The sequence below is a fragment of the Ovis aries genome, chromosome 1, assembly GCF_016772045.2.
Source record: "Ovis aries strain OAR_USU_Benz2616 breed Rambouillet chromosome 1, ARS-UI_Ramb_v3.0, whole genome shotgun sequence".
Taxonomy (NCBI): Eukaryota; Metazoa; Chordata; class Mammalia; order Artiodactyla; family Bovidae; genus Ovis; species Ovis aries.
In genome coordinates, this window is record NC_056054.1 from 97,684,782 (window position 1) to 97,704,344 (window position 19,563).

Below are 19,563 nucleotides of genomic sequence, written 5' to 3' on the forward strand. Positions count from 1 at the left end.
CTTAGGTCCTAGTCGTCGTTGCTGATTTTATCTTGGAAATATATCTTTTATGCTCACTAGTCTCCTCTTTCTCTTCCTGCACACAAGGCAACCAGAGTGTTTAATCTGAACAGCTAGACTCCCACTGCCTTTTAGGGCTCTGCCATGAGAGAGCTGGTGGGATGCTCTGAGATTCTTCAAAAAGTGACAGCTCTCTCATTGGTGCTGCCTTTGATAATATTGTCTCTATGAGAAAATAGGTTTCAAACTAGACTCTCAGGATAGTTAAGGACCTTAAAAGCTCTCCAGAACTAACTCCTAGCTAATGTGTGAAGATGATAGACAGGGAGGCCTGGAGTGCTGCAGTCCATGGGGTCACAAAGAGTCGGACACAACTGAGCAACTGAACTGAATTGAACTGAATGTGTGAAGATTTTAACAATATCCCCAACAAGTGGTTCTTAAGTTTCAGTTGATTCCTTTTTGTGGCAGGAAATTTACTATCTCTCATAATGTTATGGTAAGTAAATATTTGATGTATGAATGTATGGATAGAGGGTGGTAATAAGTTCACTACATCCAACTCTACTAGAGAATTTATTCTTAAATCTAATTGAAAGCTGCCTTCAATTCCTAGTTTCATTCCAACTAAAATAGTTTTTTTTTTTTTTAAAATAATGAATTTTCACAAAGAACAATAAAACATATGAACATACAATAGAACAATAAAACAATAGAACATGCAAAGAACAAGAAAATGTTTGCCCATGTATCCAACATCTAAATTTTAACATATATTATTTTTGCTAATATGGTACAGATATAATTGCAACACTCTTAATAACCTACATGGATCCCACCTCCTGAATTTTTTCCTACAGTTAATCACTGTTAACTATTTTTCTTGAAGTCACACAATTAGAAAATTGCAGAACTGAGATGTGAACCCAGATGTCCTTGGTTCGAAAGCCATTGCTCTTTCCACAATTCTGTGTTATCCCACTTATGTAAATATATATAATAGTGATAACATTTATCACCAGTTTGTAAGTAGACAGCATTGATAAAATATCAAGGGTTACTTAAAAACTATTCTCCTGTTCCTCTGCTTACCATATTAACTTATTTAAGAATTTTTTTTGTTTTCATGAAATGTAAAGATATGAATTATCGCAGGTATCAAATTAGTGGAGTTTAAGTTGCAGAAGTTTTATTATATTTGAAAAGAATGTGCCAATTAAGATGATTAATCATTTTTAGTGAAGTGGAACTATATTTTTGGGAGAGGGATTGCTAAGACATTAATATGTCTTCAAGCATTGCCATTATAAGAACTGTCTGGGGGGTCTGAATATGATTAAGCAAATGTGAGGCTAAGTTTTTTTTTTAAAGGCTAACTTGACAGTTGGTTATGTTAATGGGGCATGACATACAACAGCTGGGTTGTAATCTCCTACTATTGTTGGCATTGATTGAGTTCTTAGTAAAGTCTTATTTCCAGTCTGGTCTAATGCATTAAGAAGCGGTGGGAAGGAGAAATTAAGAAAAGAGCAGGGGAGAGCCATTAATGTTTGGAAAACGTATTTTGAGATAAGAGTAAAGATTTTTGATGTACTATGTACAAAAGGAAGAACAAAGACAGAGACACTGCCTCGTGTTCAAGAACCTGCATGTGCTTGTTTCCTTAGCAGTGCAGAGCTTATCCAAAGGTCTGAGAGACCTGATTGACAAAGTCTAGTGTGCAGCCCAGGTGTGTTTTTTGTTTGTTAAAGCCACAAAACACAAACAAATAAAATAAAGTGTAAACAATAAGCAAATAAACAATCTTCCTAGTAAGAGGTTCCTGGCCCTCTGGCACTGCCTCCCTCCTCACCCTTTGTTCAAACTGAGAGCCAGGATCTGCCTAAAGGAACAAAGTTGGACTCCTCATCCTGACTTTCGATATCTTTCTGAAATGGTCCTTTACTTCCCATCTTCTCTGACCCCCACACAGGACAGCCTGTGCCCTTTGTTTCAGTCCAGTTGGTCATCTGCACCACTGCTTATGTTCTGCCCACCTAGCTTGTCTTGTATTCTCCCTCTAGTCTATACAAACTTGATGCATTCTTTAAGGAGAGCTAAAATGTCATTTCTCTCTGGAGCCTTCTCCGGTAGCCTCTTTTTCCTAATTCCTGTAGTTTTTGCTATTTGTATGGTTTATACTATCCTTTGATTGTTATTTGTCATATGTAATATTATTCCCCATTTCTTCAGAACACTTGTTCACACTTCAGATTCTGCATTGTGTATTAAAATTAGCCTGTTAGAATAATTTATTTTACTTATAAAATTACCTTTAGCTATGTTCTTCATCCTACAAGAACTGCGGAATCTTGTATACACATTACATTCTATTAGGATTAAATCCAGTGAAGTCAATCAGCAGGTTAGTTATTCATCCATTCTTTTATTCAACAAGTATTTTTTGAGCACCTACTTTGTGCCAGGCACTATTCTGGATACAGACAACATAGAAGTGAACAAAACAGGCCCAAATCCTGGCTTTCTCATGGAGTTTGCATGCTAGTGGGAGATACAGACAAGAAAGAAAATAAGTAAATACAATATTTTAGAAGATGATAATGCTATGGGATAAAAAAAAACAGTGAAGGAGATAATGGAGGGCTGGGGTGAGGCATAGGGTGAGTTGCAATTTTAAATAGGGTGGTCACCTCACTGAGGAAGTGACATTTGATCCAAGACTTGAAGAGAGTGAGGAAGAGAATCATGTGGATAACTAGAGAAAGCATGCCATTCAGAAGGATCAATTGGCTGAAAGGCCCTGAGAGGGGGGCGGTATTTTAGTGTTTTTGAGAAATAGCAGATAAACCATGTGGCTGGAGGAGGGTGTGTAGGGGGAGAGTAGCAGGGGAAAAAAGTAAAAGAGAGAGCAGGAGAGGGGCTCTAAATTACTCAGGGCCTTGGGCCTTATGGGCTAATGAATGGACTTAGCCTTTCAGTCTTAGATAGGAAGCCACTGGTGGTTTCCAGCAGAGGAGTAATCTGATATCTTAAAAGGCTCACTGTGGCTGCTCTGCTAAGTATCACTGCTATTAGGGGAGCAAGGGTGGGAGCAGGGAGACCAGTTAAAGTACTATTCAAATAGCTTAGGGGAGGGACTTCCCTGGTGTCCTGTGGCTAAGACTCTGGGCTCCCAGTGCAGGGGACCTGCATTCAATCCCTGTTCAGGGAGCTAGATACCACATGCCACAATTAATGATTCTACATGCCACGACTAAGACCCAGAACAGCCAAATAAATATTAAATAAATAAAAGCACTTTAAAAAAATTAGCTTAAGGGAAAGATCACAGTATCTTGGGCCGGAGTGGCAAAGGTACCAGCGGCGGTGGTGGTAGATAGATTCTCTGTATGTATTGAAAGTAGAATTAGGCAGATTTATAGACAGATGAGATGATGTGTGTGAGAAAGAAGGGTCAAGAATAATTCAAAGTTTGGAGCCCAAACAACTCCAAATATTGGTGATTACAAACTGAAATGCAATCCAAAGAGGAAGAAACATGTGCTGGGAAAAATCAGGAATTCAGCTTTATATATCACGAGTGTGAGGTATCTGCATTCAACTGGAGAGTTCTACTAGGAAGTTAGATATAGATTGGAATTCAGGAGAAAGATCAAGATGGGCATATAAACTTAGAAATTTAAGTACATAAAACATCACTTTTCTGGTCTTCACTCTAAAAGATGTAGTTTCTTTGGAACCATTAAAACCAACTTTTTTATGTTATTGGAAAATTATGAAAATAATATAAGCAAGCTAGCCCATATTAAACAGATCAAATCAGCAAAAAAGAAATATATATACAGTACTTATCTGTTCACTGAAGTGAACTGAAAGTCGCTCAGTCATGTCCAACTCATTGTGACCCCATGGACTATATAGTCCATGGATTTCTCTAGGCCAGAATACTGGAGTGGGTAGCCTTTCCCTTCTCCAGGGGATCTTCCCAACCCAAAGGATCAAACCCAGGTCTCCCGCATTGCAGGCGGATTCTTTACCAGCTGAGCCATAAGGGAAGCCCACTGGAGTGGGCAGCCTATCTCTTCTCCAGCGGATCTTCCTGACCCAGGAATTGAACCAGGGTCTCCTGCATTGCAGGTGGATTCTTTACCAACTGAGCTACCAGGGAAACCCTACTTAACAAATATTTAGGGAGTACTTCCTAAATATTCTGCAATGAGAATATGAAGACACAAAGGGTGCCTTGCCAGCCCTCAAGACACTCTAGTCTGATTGAGGCGATTGTATACTGTACAGTGGAATGAATGAACTGGAGAGGTCTTCTTGGCAACTGTGGGAGCTGAAAGAATGTAGAAAGACATTTCAGTCATTGACCCTTGGGCAGCTTACAGACTGTTGGGTTGGTCAAAAGTTCATTGGGGTTTTTCTATAAGATGTTATGAAAAATCCTGAATGAATTTTTTGGCTAACCCAATAGTTAGACAGACACACGAACAGTTAAAAGCTCTAAAATGTGTAAATAAACCCGCAGGACAGTAGAAAAGCAATACCATGAGGTATTGCCAAATGTTAATATTTGCCTTAGGTGCTCAAGAGGAAAATTTTTCCAGTCTGGCTAGCAGGGAAGGCTTTGAGTGAAATATGAACTTGAAAAAAGGACTTGAAATGAGAGGCAAGCTGTCTTGAGAGGGTGTGATGGTTTTTTTTTTTATGCTAGTAGTGATGAGATGCCTGTGAAGGGGTTCTAAGTAAGACTTAAGTTTTGACAATAATGTTTTCAAAATAATGAAGTTTTTCTAGCTGTAATAAGAAGAGATGGCTGGATGAATTCTGGCAGAGAGGATAGATAACTGTTGCAAAAGTTTTTGCTTTTGTGGATTATTGTGGGAATGTTGTGGGAATGGCACATTCAAGTTGAACTAACTAGCAAAGAGTTGGTTGCCTATATAGGGCTAGATTTTGGGTGGCACAGCTTGGTTTGGGATTTGGGGGCTGTTTGGGAGGCAAAAATGATAGCCCTAAAAGTGGACAAAATATCTAAGGGAGAAAATGTGAAAAGAAAAAAATCAGAAGGCTAAGGACTATTTGTCATTTAAGCAATAGCGTTAAAGAGCCAGGAAATTTAAAAAAATATATACAGAAGAGGCTAGAGAGATAGGAAAAGAACAAGGGATCACGGAGTTCAAGAGGAAATAGGGTTAATGTGAAGAAAGTAATACCTAGGTTGGATAAGAACACCTGTGTTCATATTCAATTTTGCTTTCCATAAAGGTTCTATATAATTATCTTATATGACGAAAGAATCCAAGTAGACATCAAAAGCATGACTAAACACTAATCTAGAATCTGGTATCTGGTTCCCCTGTGCAAAATGGGGTCTTCCCTCATGGCTCAGGCAGTAAAGTATCCTCCTGCAATGTAGGAGATCTGGGTTCGATCCCTGGATCAGGAAGATACTCTGAAAAAGGGAATGGCAACCCACTCCAGTATTCTTGCCTGGAGAATCCCATGGACAGAGGAGCCTGGCAAGTTACAGTCCATGGGGTCGTAAAGAGTCAGACATGATTGAGTGACTAAGCATGCATGCACATTCAAAATGGAGGTAATAATAACTAGCTTATTCCTCTAGAAGCTTAGACCAGGAAGAGGCCTTAAAAATCACCTGGTTTCAACTACTTCATACTTTTATGAGGACAGTTAGGCCTCTGGAGAAGTATACTCCCAAGTTCATATGGTTATTTACTAACAGAGGTGGGAACAGAAAAAGGATCTTTTTGAGTTTTAACTTAGACTTTTCTCTTCCTCGCTGTCTCTGCCTAAGCCTAGATGACATTCATTTATTCTAAAAGCACCGATTTAATGGAAATAGCTAAATACATTTTAAATGTGCATTTTTAAAAAATGAAGACTATATTGTCTTAAGTTACCACTGGTCTAGGTAAGAAATGTGTTGTCTACTTATCATTCAAATCCATTCAAGAGAAAATGCTCAGTCATGTCCATCTCTCTGTGGCCCCATGGACAGCAGCCTGCCAGCCACCTCTGTCCATGGGATTTCCCAGGCAAAAATACTGGAGTGGGTTGCCATCTCCTCCTCCAGGATTTGAGAGAATGCTCAGTTCTAACTGTGGCTCCTGAGTCCACTTCATTCACTCATTTTTATCTTTCAAAGCAAATTGCAAGTGCAATTTCTAGTCGAAGCTTTCTTTCTCTCACTATCCCAGTTTAAATGAATCACTCTTTCTTCTGGGTTCCCATAGATTCAGTATTTTTCAAAGCTTCCGGACAAAATTTATTAGTAGGTCTTGAAATCAATTCAGTGGGTCACTCCCAAAAAGAGAAATGAAATAAAAAATATCAAAGTGCATCCATCCCACAGAGTGCTGGTTAACATTACTTTGGGGAATTTGTGCTTCAGTTGTGTGTGTGCATGCACTGGATTTCAGTATGAAGTGTAAAAAGTTTAAATAACACAGGCCATAGCATAAAACACATGCATACATGCATGCTAAGCCACTTAAGTCATGTCCGACTCTTTGTAACTCTATGGACTGTAGCACCCCAGGCTCCTCTGTCCATGGGGTTCTCCAGGCAAGAATACTGGAGTAGGTTGCCATGCCATCTCCCAGGGGATTAACCCATGTCTTTTACATCTACTGCATTGGCAGTTGGATTCTTTATCACTCATGCCACCTGGGAAGCTCAAAACATATACATATGTGTTTATATGGCCACCTATCTCTTGGAAGGTTGGGTCTGTCTTCATCTTTGTATCCCTCTTGCTCAACATATCACCTGCTGTGTACAAAGGGGATGTTGATTGGAATTATTATGTATAAAGAATTAGACGAATGAAGAGCAGGTGTGGAGAGGAAATGACTACTTGAATTAAGTATAAACTTTTGTTTTCTTTACTTTGAATGTTAATATCGCCTTTTTTTTTTTTTTTTTACGCTAGTATTATTGCAACCAAGAACCTGCGTTTGGTATCTGTGCTGTGGAGTTGTCTCCCAGTCACCTTCAATGTCCCGTGTGGTGTGGTATAAATAATACTTCCTGCTAATGTTGCAGCTGTCATTCAAGGATCTTAAATTGCTTTAGGAGCAGGATCTGGTGATGAGTGCCTGGCTCCACTTGGCAGGTGCTGGAGTTAAGAACTAGTGACTGGGTGAAATCTCTGGGCTCCAGTCTGACGCCTCCCTTCATCACCTCCCACCCTCTTTTTCTCCCTCATCCCTTAGAGGGAGTAGCCTTTGACCCTGCCTCTTGGAGCTGGTGTAGCTGGTAGAGAGTTTGCAAAGATTTCACTGAACTGGAAGATTGGCCCTTTATTTGGAGGTAGCAGACAGGTGTGTGGACTTCCCAGTGGTAGTTCAGTGATAAAGAATCTGCCTGCCAGTGCAGGAAACACAGGTTTGATCCCTGGGTTGGAAAGATCTCCTGGAGAAGGAAATAGCAACCTATTCCAGTATCCTTGCCTAGGAAATCCCATGGACAGAGGACCCATGGGGTCACAGACAGTCAGACATGACTGAGCACGCAGAGGCATGTATGCACACGTGCACACACGTAGGTGTAGGGGTAGGTTAGCAGGATAAGAAAGGCCATTTCTCACTGCCTCAAGGCTTGAAAGGTCCAGGGAGAAAACCTGGGAAGGAACTGATTAGAGGTGCGCTTCTGGGTATCAAAGGAAATTAGAAACCCCTCTGATGAGTCCTTCTTGAAGATTTGTACCTGATAGGAAGGGGATATTCCATACATGGTCACCATTCTGTGGGCCATTTTGTATACTTGCAATCCCACCATCACCTTGAATCACTCCCCTTCCCCATTTCCTGGGAGCTTCTGGGGCGTCCGCCCCCTCTCTTTTAGGAGAAACTGTTAACTGCTTACAGTTGGGCCTGGGAGACTCTGCAAGAGTGAGAGCCGAGTCCTAGCTAGGAGTCAGGTTACACCACTTGTGTTTGAGTTCACGCAGCATGTTCCTCTGTCAGGGATTCCGCAAATATCTCCCGAGGTAAAAAAGGAAAGCGGGCGCGCTCCAGCACCCAGAGCAGCGAGCCCAGGCCCAAGTGCGGGAGGCAGCCAGCCGCCAGGGCCATGTCGCCGTAGCCCCGCAGTGTGGCCGCCGGCTCGCTTCATGCCGCGGTGTAGCTGCACCACGTTCCTGGGCTGAGGGGGGCAACCGGGCACGTGCTGCTCCCCATGGGTTGCCCACCATGTCTAATGGATATCGCACTCTGTCCCAGCACCTCAATGACCTGAAGAAGGAGAACTTCAGCCTCAAGCTGCGCATCTACTTCCTGGAGGAGCGCATGCAGCAGAAGTATGAGGCCAGCCGGGAGGACATCTACAAGCGGGTGAGTGCTGGGGGGGCTGCCACTCCGCTGGGGCGGCCGGGGGCCAGTGTGGACACATCAAGATGCCGGGTTGTTCCTATGTTCCTCCTCATGCTGTGCGAACTAGCGAGGGAGGCGGTTCGGCCGGCTTTGGTCACCTTCATGCCTCCTGACCTTGGACAAGCCCATTTCGCCTCTTTTATTTCCTACTCTCCTACTCTGTAAAAATAGGGAGTGGGATTAAATCAGAGGCTCCCAAAGTCTGGTGTGGAACTGTGGAGACAGTCACCTTGGGAGCTGCTTTCTAAGTGTAGCTACATTCCTGACTCACCCCCAGGGATTCTGATTTAGTAAGGGAGGGGGAACTTAGAAACCAGCATTTTAAAACAACCCCTGGAGGAGACTGAAGCTGTTAGTTTTTAAGTCCCATGCTCTGCTTAGAGCAGGGAGCCTTCTAGCTCTGTCTGGCACATGGGGGCAGGAAATGATGCCATGGGGGAAAGGGCAGGGATGGAGGACATTTCTCTTCCTTGAGAAATCCATGATTTGTTTTTGAAGATGATTATTCAGATGAATTTCTAGGACAGAATGTAAGGCGTTTGCATCTTTCGGAATAGTTCACCTTACAATGAAGAACGGGTACTGATGGAATGAACAGCCTGTTGGCCTTGGGTGGGGTGTGAGAGGGAATGGCAGCTTCCCTGGAAGGGAGGACCATCTTAACTGATGGGTGAATGGGGTAGGGAAGGAAGACTCGGGGGCATTGGCTGAGTTGAGGGTGAGACAGCACCTTGGCAAGAGGACATTAGGCTATGGTTTACAAGGATTAAGCTTCCTAACTAGTTGCCACAATGTTAGTTTCCTTAGCTTTCTTAGTGTCTGGGCAAGCGGAAACTCAAGTGGCCAGAGTGACCTGGAGCTGATGGCCTCTGACTTTATCAGAGATCCTGAATCTCCAGCTGTTCATACCAGAAGAGTATATGAATATTATCATTGTCTATGTGTGCCCTATCCTGTTGAGAAGAAGGTTGGGATGCATTACAGGATGCTAGATAATGCTTTGGATCAGAGGAATAACTGGTGTCTATGAGACCCAAGCCACTCTTTGGTAAAGTCAACTATTATGAGCAGCTAAATCTGAGGCATTTAGCCCTATTTTCTGTCTTTCCTGGATTTCTATGTTTTAACCTGAATTTTCCTGAAATTGATCAGACTCATCTTTCATCTTTTATGTGGCTATATAGTGAGGTGGGCTTCCCTGGTGGCTCAGCTGGTAAAGAATCTGCCCTCAGTGCAGGAGACCTGTGTTGGAAAGATCCTCTGGAGAAGGGAAAGGCTACCCCACTCCAGTAATCTGGCCTGGAGAATTCCATGGACTATAGTCGCAAAAAGTCGGACACAACTAAGCGACTTTCACTTTCATGAGTGTGCCTCAGTGGAACTGCTGGTAGTCAAGGAGGATATTGCCAAGTGAGCATTGGTAACAGAGAGAGGAAGAAGGGGAGCATGAGTAGCAGTATTTGCCTTAGAGTAGGAATAGTGAATAAATTTGCTCACTGTGCAGAGAAAGGAAAATTTTCCTACTAACTGTCTCTAAAGCAAGGCAGAAGGAAGGGACAATTTCTTAGATAATTTGAGAGAGAGGATTTTTTTTTAGCTTGAATCAAGTGACTGTTTGAGTCATTTCATCTCATTTAGTCTCACCCCCTGCTCTGCAGTGGCTAAGGAGACAGTCTTCAGGGAAACTTTGGGTCCTTGTGAAAGGGCACCATTGCTTTCCTGGAGAAGTGTGATTAAGATTATAGCGACTTATTAGGTGGTCCAATGGTTAGGACTCTGTGCTTCCAATGCAGGGGGCGAGGGTCCCATCCCTGGTTGGGAACTAACATCCCACAAACCATGAGGTACAACCAAAAAAAAAAAAAAAAAAAAGATTATAGAAGCTGCATGGGAGACTTGTCTGGGGGTAAGAGAACATCGTCATGTGCAGAGGTGACAACCCTTTTGTTAGACTCCGGTATTTCCATGAGGTTTCTCAGGTGGTGCTAGTGGTAAAGAATCTGCCTGCCAATTAAGGAAACGTGAGAGACGTGGGTTCGATCCCTGGATGGGGAAGATCCTCTGGAAGCGGGCATGGCAACTCACTGCAGTATTCTTGCCTGGAGAATCCCATGGACAGAGGAGCCTGGGGGGCTACAGTCCATGGGGTTGAGAAGAGTTGGACACGACTGAAGCAACTTAGCACGCACGCACACAATGCCATGAGTCCCACTCAGGTGGTAAAAATGGCCCTGTCTCTTTTTGGTCATAAAAGCAGAGTAATCAGGCAGCTACTGGCCTCATATAATTTGGGGAATCTTAAACCTTATAGGGTCACAAAGGGACTAACACAGTTAAATGTGAAACACATGTGTGGGAATATCTGAGGGTGAGATTAAAAGAACCAAACTGCTCCGTTTTAAATTATCATAACTATTACTACTAGTAGGCATACAGCTACCGCCTACTTGAGTATTCTGTACTCTCTCCTTTCACTTCTCATCATACCTTTATTCCATTCACCTGTCAGATCACTCATCCCAGTTTGCTGTGATTATTTGGGAAGCACCAACAGCTTAGGTTAACATGCCCTCATTTAGGAAGCAAAACACATAAAGCCTTTATCAATCATTAACATCATAGTTGAAATTAGTTTATCATACTTTGTAGTGATGAGGGATTGATAGAAATCAGGGCAGTTCCACTTTGACAGAAGGAAAAAGGATTAGAAAACCAGAAATCAGGAGCCCTGGACAACCAGAGACCTGGGTGAGTTACTTAGCCTTTCTGAGCCTCTTCCAGTTCCTGCAGAACTGGCATTAAGAGTAATGCACAACACCATAGGCACTGAAGGTTATCTGTTGAGGGTATGAATAAATAACCACCATAATGATTAAATAAGAAGACATATCAAAGCACTCTGTGAGCTTTATCGCATTATACATATATGAGAGGGCAGTAGTTGTATGCCTACTAGTAGTAATAGTTATTATGATATTTTAAAATGAAGCAGTTTGGTTCTTTTAATCTCACCCTCAGATATTCCCATGCATATGTTTCACATTTAACCGTGTTAGTCCCTTTGTGACCCCACAAGGTCAGGACCATGAATTAGCAGCCATGTTGGCAGAGACAAGGAGAGTGATATGTGATGCGTCACATGGTAAGTCAGGTAGTTCAGATAAGGATTTAGAACCCTGTTCTGTGGCTAAACTTAGCTTGATTTTTCTTTAGTGCTGAAAGGACTCTTCTTTAAATGTAGTAAAAGCATCAAATCATACTCAGCTAAGTTAGTCTGCATTAATTTGGGTGTTGTATGCATGGTTCACTTAAAGAAAACTAGTATTTGTGAAACATGTAAGAAAATTCTATTGTGAATAGGAATTATTTTATCATTTTACATATATTTTACTATAGTAAACTTTTGAGTTAGTTGTACTGAAGAGTAAAAAATATTGTCTTAGAAACAAGCATGCATTTCACCATGGTGACTATAGGGAATGGAAATATGAGAAACTTTAGGAGAAAAGGACTAGAGAGAGGGTTCTGCCTTTCTCTTTCCAAGTAGCAAGTCCTCCTTTATGTAGCTAATTGAGGGAGAGACTAAAGTAGATATACACAATTCTTAATTGTAAAGGAAGCTACAAGGCTGTTTAATTTTAAGAGAAGTTGTAAGAGTTAGTTATATAAAAACTTAAAGGTATCAACTTCAAAGCAAGTAAATGTAAAAGGAGTTAAGGGTTTCTCTCTTTCAAGCTGTTCGGAGAATTAAGAAATAAAATAGTATTAAATTATACATAAGAATTGGTTCTGTGAGACTGGCTACTGTTTGTTGTGTGTTTAAGTTAAACTACCTTTAAGCTTCAACTTTTGTAAATGACTAGACACACAGGTGGAGGCTGCGTACCCTCAGCACAGAACAACTGGGGCATGATTAGGTGCCACCGCCCCCTCATGGTAGCATATATTAATTGTAGGTTCAGAGTGTGGGGTAGACAGTATCTAAAGCACCGAAGGGAGAGATCATTGCAGTACACAGAGCTCCTGATTCTGAAGCAAAGTCAAGTCAGAAAACTGTAAGTGGTCTACAGCTAAGCACGGCCCACTCCCAGGGAGACTGGCTTGTTAGCATTTCTGAACTGCAGCTGCTCTGGTAAATAATTTCTGGGCGGCATCTTGGCGAACTTCCTCGTTGCTGTTGATTATCTAATCCTGCATCTTCTCATGATAGCCAAGTGTGCCGCTGCTAGAAATATGCCCAACCCTGGAATTTATGAAATCCACTGCTGTGTGGTAAACACCCAGTCCCCAAACAGCACACTAAAACCTCCGTCCACTGTGTTTTGCCCACATGATGACTACTTACTTGTTATGCTTGTTTGAATTTATTATTATTCAAGATCGTTTTTAAAAAGACTTAAGGTTCCATTCTATGAATGGAATTTAAAATCTGACAAGGTCAGATCCTGTTGCTTAAGCAACAGTAGAAATTGAATGTTATCATCCTGGACCAAAGAGAGTCTGTGTTGAATATGACATAATTGACGTTGGAAGTTAAAGTGGTTTTGGCCTTTAGGATAGGAGTTGAAAGAGTTGTGTTCTCTTGTTCTGTGGGCTTTAAACTGCCTGACTTCTTTGAGCTGTGGTTTCTCTTCTTTTGAGACTGGATTTTTTCCTGAGAGTACTTTGATGCTTATACATAGCTTATTTCTGCAGCTAGTTTTTTAAAACAGCCCACTGACTTTACTTGCCTACCAAATTTTTATCATCCCTGCTATTCTGCTGTCACTGGGTGCAGTCGCTAAGAGTTAGGAACAAGACAGATGTGAGATGACATCTTGGTTCTACCCCTGGCTACCTGGGTTAACTTAGACAAATACTGGAATTTATCTTTGCTGAAGGGGGTGTTGTAATACTTTCTATCTTACAGGGTCTGAAGGAGGATCATATGAGCCTATTAGTTGAAATCAGCACAATGCCTATCACATGGTAGTAAGCCGTCACGTAATTTTTGCTGCTGCTGTGACAAACTGAGAGATGGCAAAATTATCCACATCAGTCCAATTACTGAACATGTTCAATTTGGACCATTTTTAAAATTCTGAATCAGTTTCTTCATCCTCAGTAGTGGACTCGGGACCGTTTGTCTCAATTCTTCATTTTAGTTTGCCCATGTATATAACATTATGTAATCCAAGTGTCTTTGTAGCAGCAAAGTTACTGGCACCCTCAAATATGAATGTTTCTTTAAAAAAAAAAAACCAGTAAACAAGAAAGGCTGAGTTTGTTAAGTTTTTTAATAAAACATTTTATTTAGTCATAATACAAAGTCCTTTGCTTTCACAGAAACTATTATTATGACTATGATTGGTCATAATTAAAAATTTTTTATCATCTTTGTTTTGTACTTTGTAGCTTGGTCTGGTTCTAAATTCAGCTTATTTAGTTTATTTTTTAAGACCTATATTTCTTTTTAATGGAGATATAACTAACATATTGCATGAGTTTCAGGTGTACAACATGACGATCCTATATATATATATATACACACATTATATGATGAGATGATCACCACGGTAAATCTAGTTCACGTCCATCACCCCACATTTGTTGTTACTGTTCAGTCCTCCATCGTTTCCAACTCTTTGCAACCTCATAGACTGTAATACACCTGTCCTTCCCCATCTCCCGAAGTTTGCTCAAACTCATGTCCATTGAGTGGGTGACGCCATCCAACCATCTCATCCTCTGTCATCCCCTTCTCCTCCTGCCCTCAATCTTTCCCAGCATCAGGGTCTTTTCCAGTGAGTCGGCTCTTCGCATCAGGTGGCCAAAGTATTGGAGCCTCAGCTTCAGCAACAATTCTTCCAGTGAATATTCAGGGTTGATTTCCTTTAGGATTGACTGGTTTGATCTCCAGTCAATCAGCCCACATAGTGATACTTTTTTTCCTTATATGAGAATTTCAAGATTTACTCTCTTTATTGGATTTTTTTTTTGGCTCAATGACTAATTTTCTTTGGTCCTAAAATGATGTCTTTAGGTTTTGGGAAATGTGATGAGTAATAGTGTACGTACAGACTAGGCCCCCAAAAGTTCAGTGAAGTCCCAAGGAGCTCCATTAGGCCATATAATTGAGGAACCTTGACTTGAACCAATGGAAGGTAATTACAGAAAGACAAGTATCTTTGAGGGATATAAAAATGTAGGGACAGAAGTTTTAGGCTCAGAATACTTGAATTCTGACTCCACCTTTCTCCCACTACATCTCCTCGGCCTGGTTCTTAACTTCATTGAACCTTAGTTTCCTAAGACGGAGGCATGAATTCCTGTCCTGCCCTGCTCCCTATATGTGGACTTGTTTAATGTGTTAGATGTTTGAAAACTGTAAAGCATTATTGCTACCCTGCATACCTGGAGAGTGTATACCTTCTCGGATTACTGTCTAAAGTGACTGTTGCAGCTGCTGGTGCAGAGTGAGTGGTTTTCTTATATTTAACAGAGCTGACTCTGTCTTCTTTTTATAGTTGGATACCTTGTTTAGTCAGCTGCTCAGTTTTTTCCCCTTATGTTTTACTTATGTGAACATTAAGAAATATGTATAGTAAGGAAGGGGGAAAGGTGAATAAAGAGAAATAAGGGCTACTTTCGCCAAACTATTTTTAAACATTTCTGTAGAAGTCTGGTATGAACATAGTCTGTGTGTGCTGACTCGTCACTCTCTGCTTTCTGAGGTTCTTGTAGCCTTGCTTGTGATTTCCTCTTCTTTGGTGGAGTAGAAGTAGGAAGAAAGTAGGGAGACTTCATTCATTAAATAGTTGTAACCAGTATTTGTGTTGCTGGTTAAAATTTTTTAAACTTCACACCATTAAAATGGCTTTGGTAAAAACAAAACAGAGACAGAGAATAGCATGTGTTGGTCAGGATGTAGAGAAAGTGGGAACCCCGTGTATAGCTGGTTGGGAATGGAAACTGGTGTCACTACTGTGGAAAACGGTGTGACAGTTTTTCAAAAAATTGAACATTGAATTATTATATGATGCAGCAATTTCTATTCTAGGTATATACCCAAAATAAGTGAAAGCAGGGATTTGAACAGATCTTTGTACATCCGCATTCATAGCAGCACCTTTCACATTAGCCAAAAGGTAAAAGCAACCTAAATATCCATTGGCAGATAAATGGATAAACAAAATGTGGTGTATACATACCATGGACTATTGCCTAGCCAAGGAAGCTCTAACACATGAATAAACTTAAAGGATGTTATACCAAGTAAAATAAGCTAGTCACAAAGGGATAAATATGTGATTTTACTTATGTGTAGGACCCAGAGCAGTCAGATTCATAGAGACAGAAAATGGTGGTTGCCAGGGTCTGTGGGGAGGTAGGGAATTGGGGATATATTGTTTAATGGATATAAACTCAGGGGAAAAGTTCTGGAGATGGTTGGTTATACAGTATTAATGTATTTAATGCCACTGAACTATATGCTTAAAAATGGTTAAAATAGCAAGTTTAATATTAAGTATATTTTACCACAAAATTTTTTAAAAGCAACTCTCCCATAACTGTCACAGTTCCTTTAAAATTTTGTGAAATCCCTAACAAAAATAACCTAATACCTGTTGGGAAGAGAAGTATTTTTCCTTTGAATATTTAAGACTTATTCTTTCAATCACTAGGAAATGAATCTGAAACTAAATCTGGAGCCTCATTTAATTTTAAACCACTTTCAACTAGCTCCTTAACTATGTCTGTATAATTTATACTTCTACATGAACTTATCACGAAGCCACTTCTTCTTTCTGTTAGCTATGTATATTCATGTTTACACACTGATAAAAGCAGCATGATATAGTTGAAAAAGTAGGCATTCTAAATTCCTGTCTCAAATGTTTACTTTGTTTATATTAACACCTTAGCCATTCATTCACTCATGTCTATACACATTCGTTCAGTAATTCAAACATCTATTGACTACTGTACACCAGTGCTACTGTGCTAAGTACTGGTGGAGAAAGTTATCAATAAATACAAAAAAAATGGTATAATAAGGGCTACCATAGAGTTAGGTACCAATTGTTCTATAATACTAAGAATAACAATTAAATTCTCCAAGAAAGTCCTTGCCAAGCATGTGAAGTTTGCATTGAATTGTAAGAAATAATAGAACAAGAAATGGGATAAAGCATTTCCGGCAGAAGAAGCAGTATTTATAAGGGCATAGAAGCTTGAAAAGGTGATTCCCTGTTGGCTCAGAGAGTAAAGAGTCTGCCTGCAATTTGGGAGACCTGCGTTTGATCCCTAGGTTGGGAAGATCCCCTGGAGTAGGAAATGGCAACCCACTCCAGTATTCTTGCCTGGAAAATCCCATACTCGGGGGAGCCTGGTGGGCTATAGCCTGGCAGCGATGCAAAGAGTCAGACGTGACTGAGCGACTAACACTCCGGAAGCTTGAAAAAGCATTGCATGCTTAGCACACTTCAGATCTTTCAATATGAGTAGAACTTGTGGTGGTAAGGTAAGACTGGAAAAGTAAGCAGGAGACAGATAATGGGGAGCTTTGGATTCATCCATTCATGCATTAATAAACATTATTTTGGTGCCTACTATATTCCAAGTACTGTGCTAGAAGTTGGGGCTTCAAACATGCGTAAGACGCAAGTGATAACAGTCTGAGGGGAGGCAGTGATAGAGATCGTATAAGAACTCAAATGAGGCCTCTCTAACCCAACTGGATAGAATAGACTGAAGGAAAATCTACAAAGGATTCTTTGAGAACCCCTGAGCTTTATCTTCAAAGGAGAGTAAGCATTGGTTAGTCAGTGAGAGAGAGGAGGTGGTAAAAGGAAAGAAGCAAAAGCTTAAAATAAGACAAGAAACCACATAGTGTGCATGTGTGTCTGGAGAATTCTAAGTGGTCTTTTGTTGCTAAATTTGAATTCTCAACATAGAATTAAGCTGAAGGGTATGATGGACATAATCCTTTGTGCTGCTTTAAAGACCGTAGACTTCATCCTGAGGAGGGCAGGTAGGAAGTCATTTATGGACCTTAATGTTGAGACAGTCCGAAAGTGGGCTAGAAAAGAATTTCCAGACACAGAGAATTTCAGAAGGGAGTGAGTTTATTAAGAACAAAGAGCAGAGATAATGTGGGCACTGTGATCACAGCGGGCCAACCTCCTGACAGATCAGGGGAAGCTGATGCTTTTCATAGGTTAGTAGGCAGTTTTTGTAACCTCTGGACAAAATTCCTGCGGGAAGGTTGGCATTAGGTGATTGGTTAGGGCACTACTGGATGACTACTAGAGTGGGCATTTTTGCCTAATTTGGGGTCAGGAAGCCTGCTGATCACCGGGGCTTTTGGCAACAGTTACAGAGGGCTCAGTCAGCTTCAGAGGTGACCATGGTTCTGGGCTCCAGTTCTGTGGCCTTGGTACAAGGCCTCGCACCTGTGGCCTTGGGGCAGGACTCCATACTTAAGCAGGAAGCATGCTAGATCCTTCTGGTGGGAAAGGAAGGTGGATTCAAGGATGATAATACAGGAAGTCAGGAGAACAGAGATGATGTGGGCCTAAATGAAGGCCGTGGCAGTAGGAATGGAGGGGAGGGAGCTGGTCTATGAAATGTTTGGGAGGTAAAATATCTGTAGGAGTTGGTAATGGATGAGGGTGGAGGGCAAGGAACCAAGAAGACAGCCAGGTTTCTGGCTTTGACAAGTGGCTTTTTCTCAGTCTCTGATTCTTAATGTATAAAATGTGTGGGCCGGACTGGGATTGACACTGATGTTTCTCCCCAGCTCTGAAATTCTGTGATTTTGAGCAGCCTCTTTGGATACTCTCGCCCTAGCTAAGATAGCCACTTCCCTTCTCCCAGTCCCCCGATGCTGACTTGGAAAGTGAGGTGCCAGCAGAACTGGGATGGCTTTAAGACTGCCAGCCAATGTCAGGAAAACCTAGTGCTGTTACCAGGTAGCTGCAGTTATAATTAGCCCAGTTGCTAGGGAAAAATTGAGATTCAGTAAGCATGGACTGCCAGAAACAGCTTTTCCCAACTGGATGAATTTGTTTGCAAGAACAAAGAGGATATGGATGGAATGTTTTTCATATGCTTTTGGAGAATTCAGTTTTTGCCCAGTGTATAGAATGTGTTAAAAGCAGAAAATAGATTTGTGCTTGGGCTACTTAACATCTTGTCTGTGGTAGTGAGTGGATCTGAAAATTCTGCTTCGGTATATATTTGGAAAGTTGCAAAATTACTTTCACTTGAAGGGAGATAAGTAAGAACATAGAATCACAGTTTAGAGTTGTAAAAGATCCTGGAGATAACCCCCTTCACATTTTAGGAAGGCTTTTTATTTTAAAATAACTTTAGACATACAGAATAGTTGCAAAAATATAGAGTTCCTATATACTGTATTTACTTTGAGGGCAGGAGGAGAAGGGGGTGACACAGGATGAGATGGTTGGATGGCATCACTGACTCAGTGGACTTGAGTTTGAACAAACTCCAGGAGATAGTAAAGGACAGGGAAGCCTGGCATGTTCTAGTCATGGGGTTGCAAAGAGTTGGACATGACTTAACAACTGGACAACAACAACAGCTTTCCCAAATGAATAAATCTTTTATTTTAAATGTAATGAGGCTGAGGCTCAGAATGGTAAAGTAACTTGCCTAAGATCACACAGCAACTTAACCATCAGGTTGAACCTGGAATCCAGGAAGCCTTGCTTCCTGTTCAGGCACTTGCAATGAGTTTCTTGGCCTTCAGCAAAAGCTCAAGGAATCTATATGCTTATCAGAAGTTTAGACTTTCTTTCCTTTTGTATTACTGGCCTAAAATAGAGTATATACAGCAGAAGCAAGAGTTCTTCACTGATAATTGATTCTGTATCCTGTGCCTGCTATCAAAAGAAAATATTTAGTTATTCAGCCTACATACCCCTTCTGTAGGCATTTCATTATTATGTTTCCAAAAGCCATTGGGAACTTTGATGGCAGGAGGCAGTGGGTTATGCTTCCTCCTCTGGCCCCTGCCATCTCATCTAAGCAAATTCAACCTCCCAGAGAAATGAGGCTCTGTTGACCATGGAGAAGGTACTGAGCAGGGGGCTGGTGCAAACTGGAAGGGGGCCTACCCTATCATGTTAGGTAGCAGCTAATCCACCCACACACTGAAAGA

At 41.2% G+C, this 19,563-nt stretch overlaps 1 protein-coding gene across 35 annotated transcripts in view; it reads left to right on the forward strand.

Annotated features, from left to right (window-relative positions):
- PDE4DIP (phosphodiesterase 4D interacting protein) overlaps window positions 1-19,563 on the forward strand; it is a 204,784-nt gene that overhangs the window by 46,948 nt on the left and 138,273 nt on the right. For 32 of the 35 annotated variants that reach the window (XM_060413545.1, XM_027973777.2, XM_060413529.1 and 29 more), the window contains exon 4: window positions 8,250-8,360. In XM_060413545.1, coding sequence (XP_060269528.1) covers window positions 8,250-8,360 — 111 coding nt within the window. Of the gene's footprint in view, window positions 1-8,050; window positions 8,361-19,563 lie in introns of those variants that run through there. The other 3 variants (XM_027973716.3, XM_060413584.1, XM_060413612.1) reach the window with 1 other exon arrangement.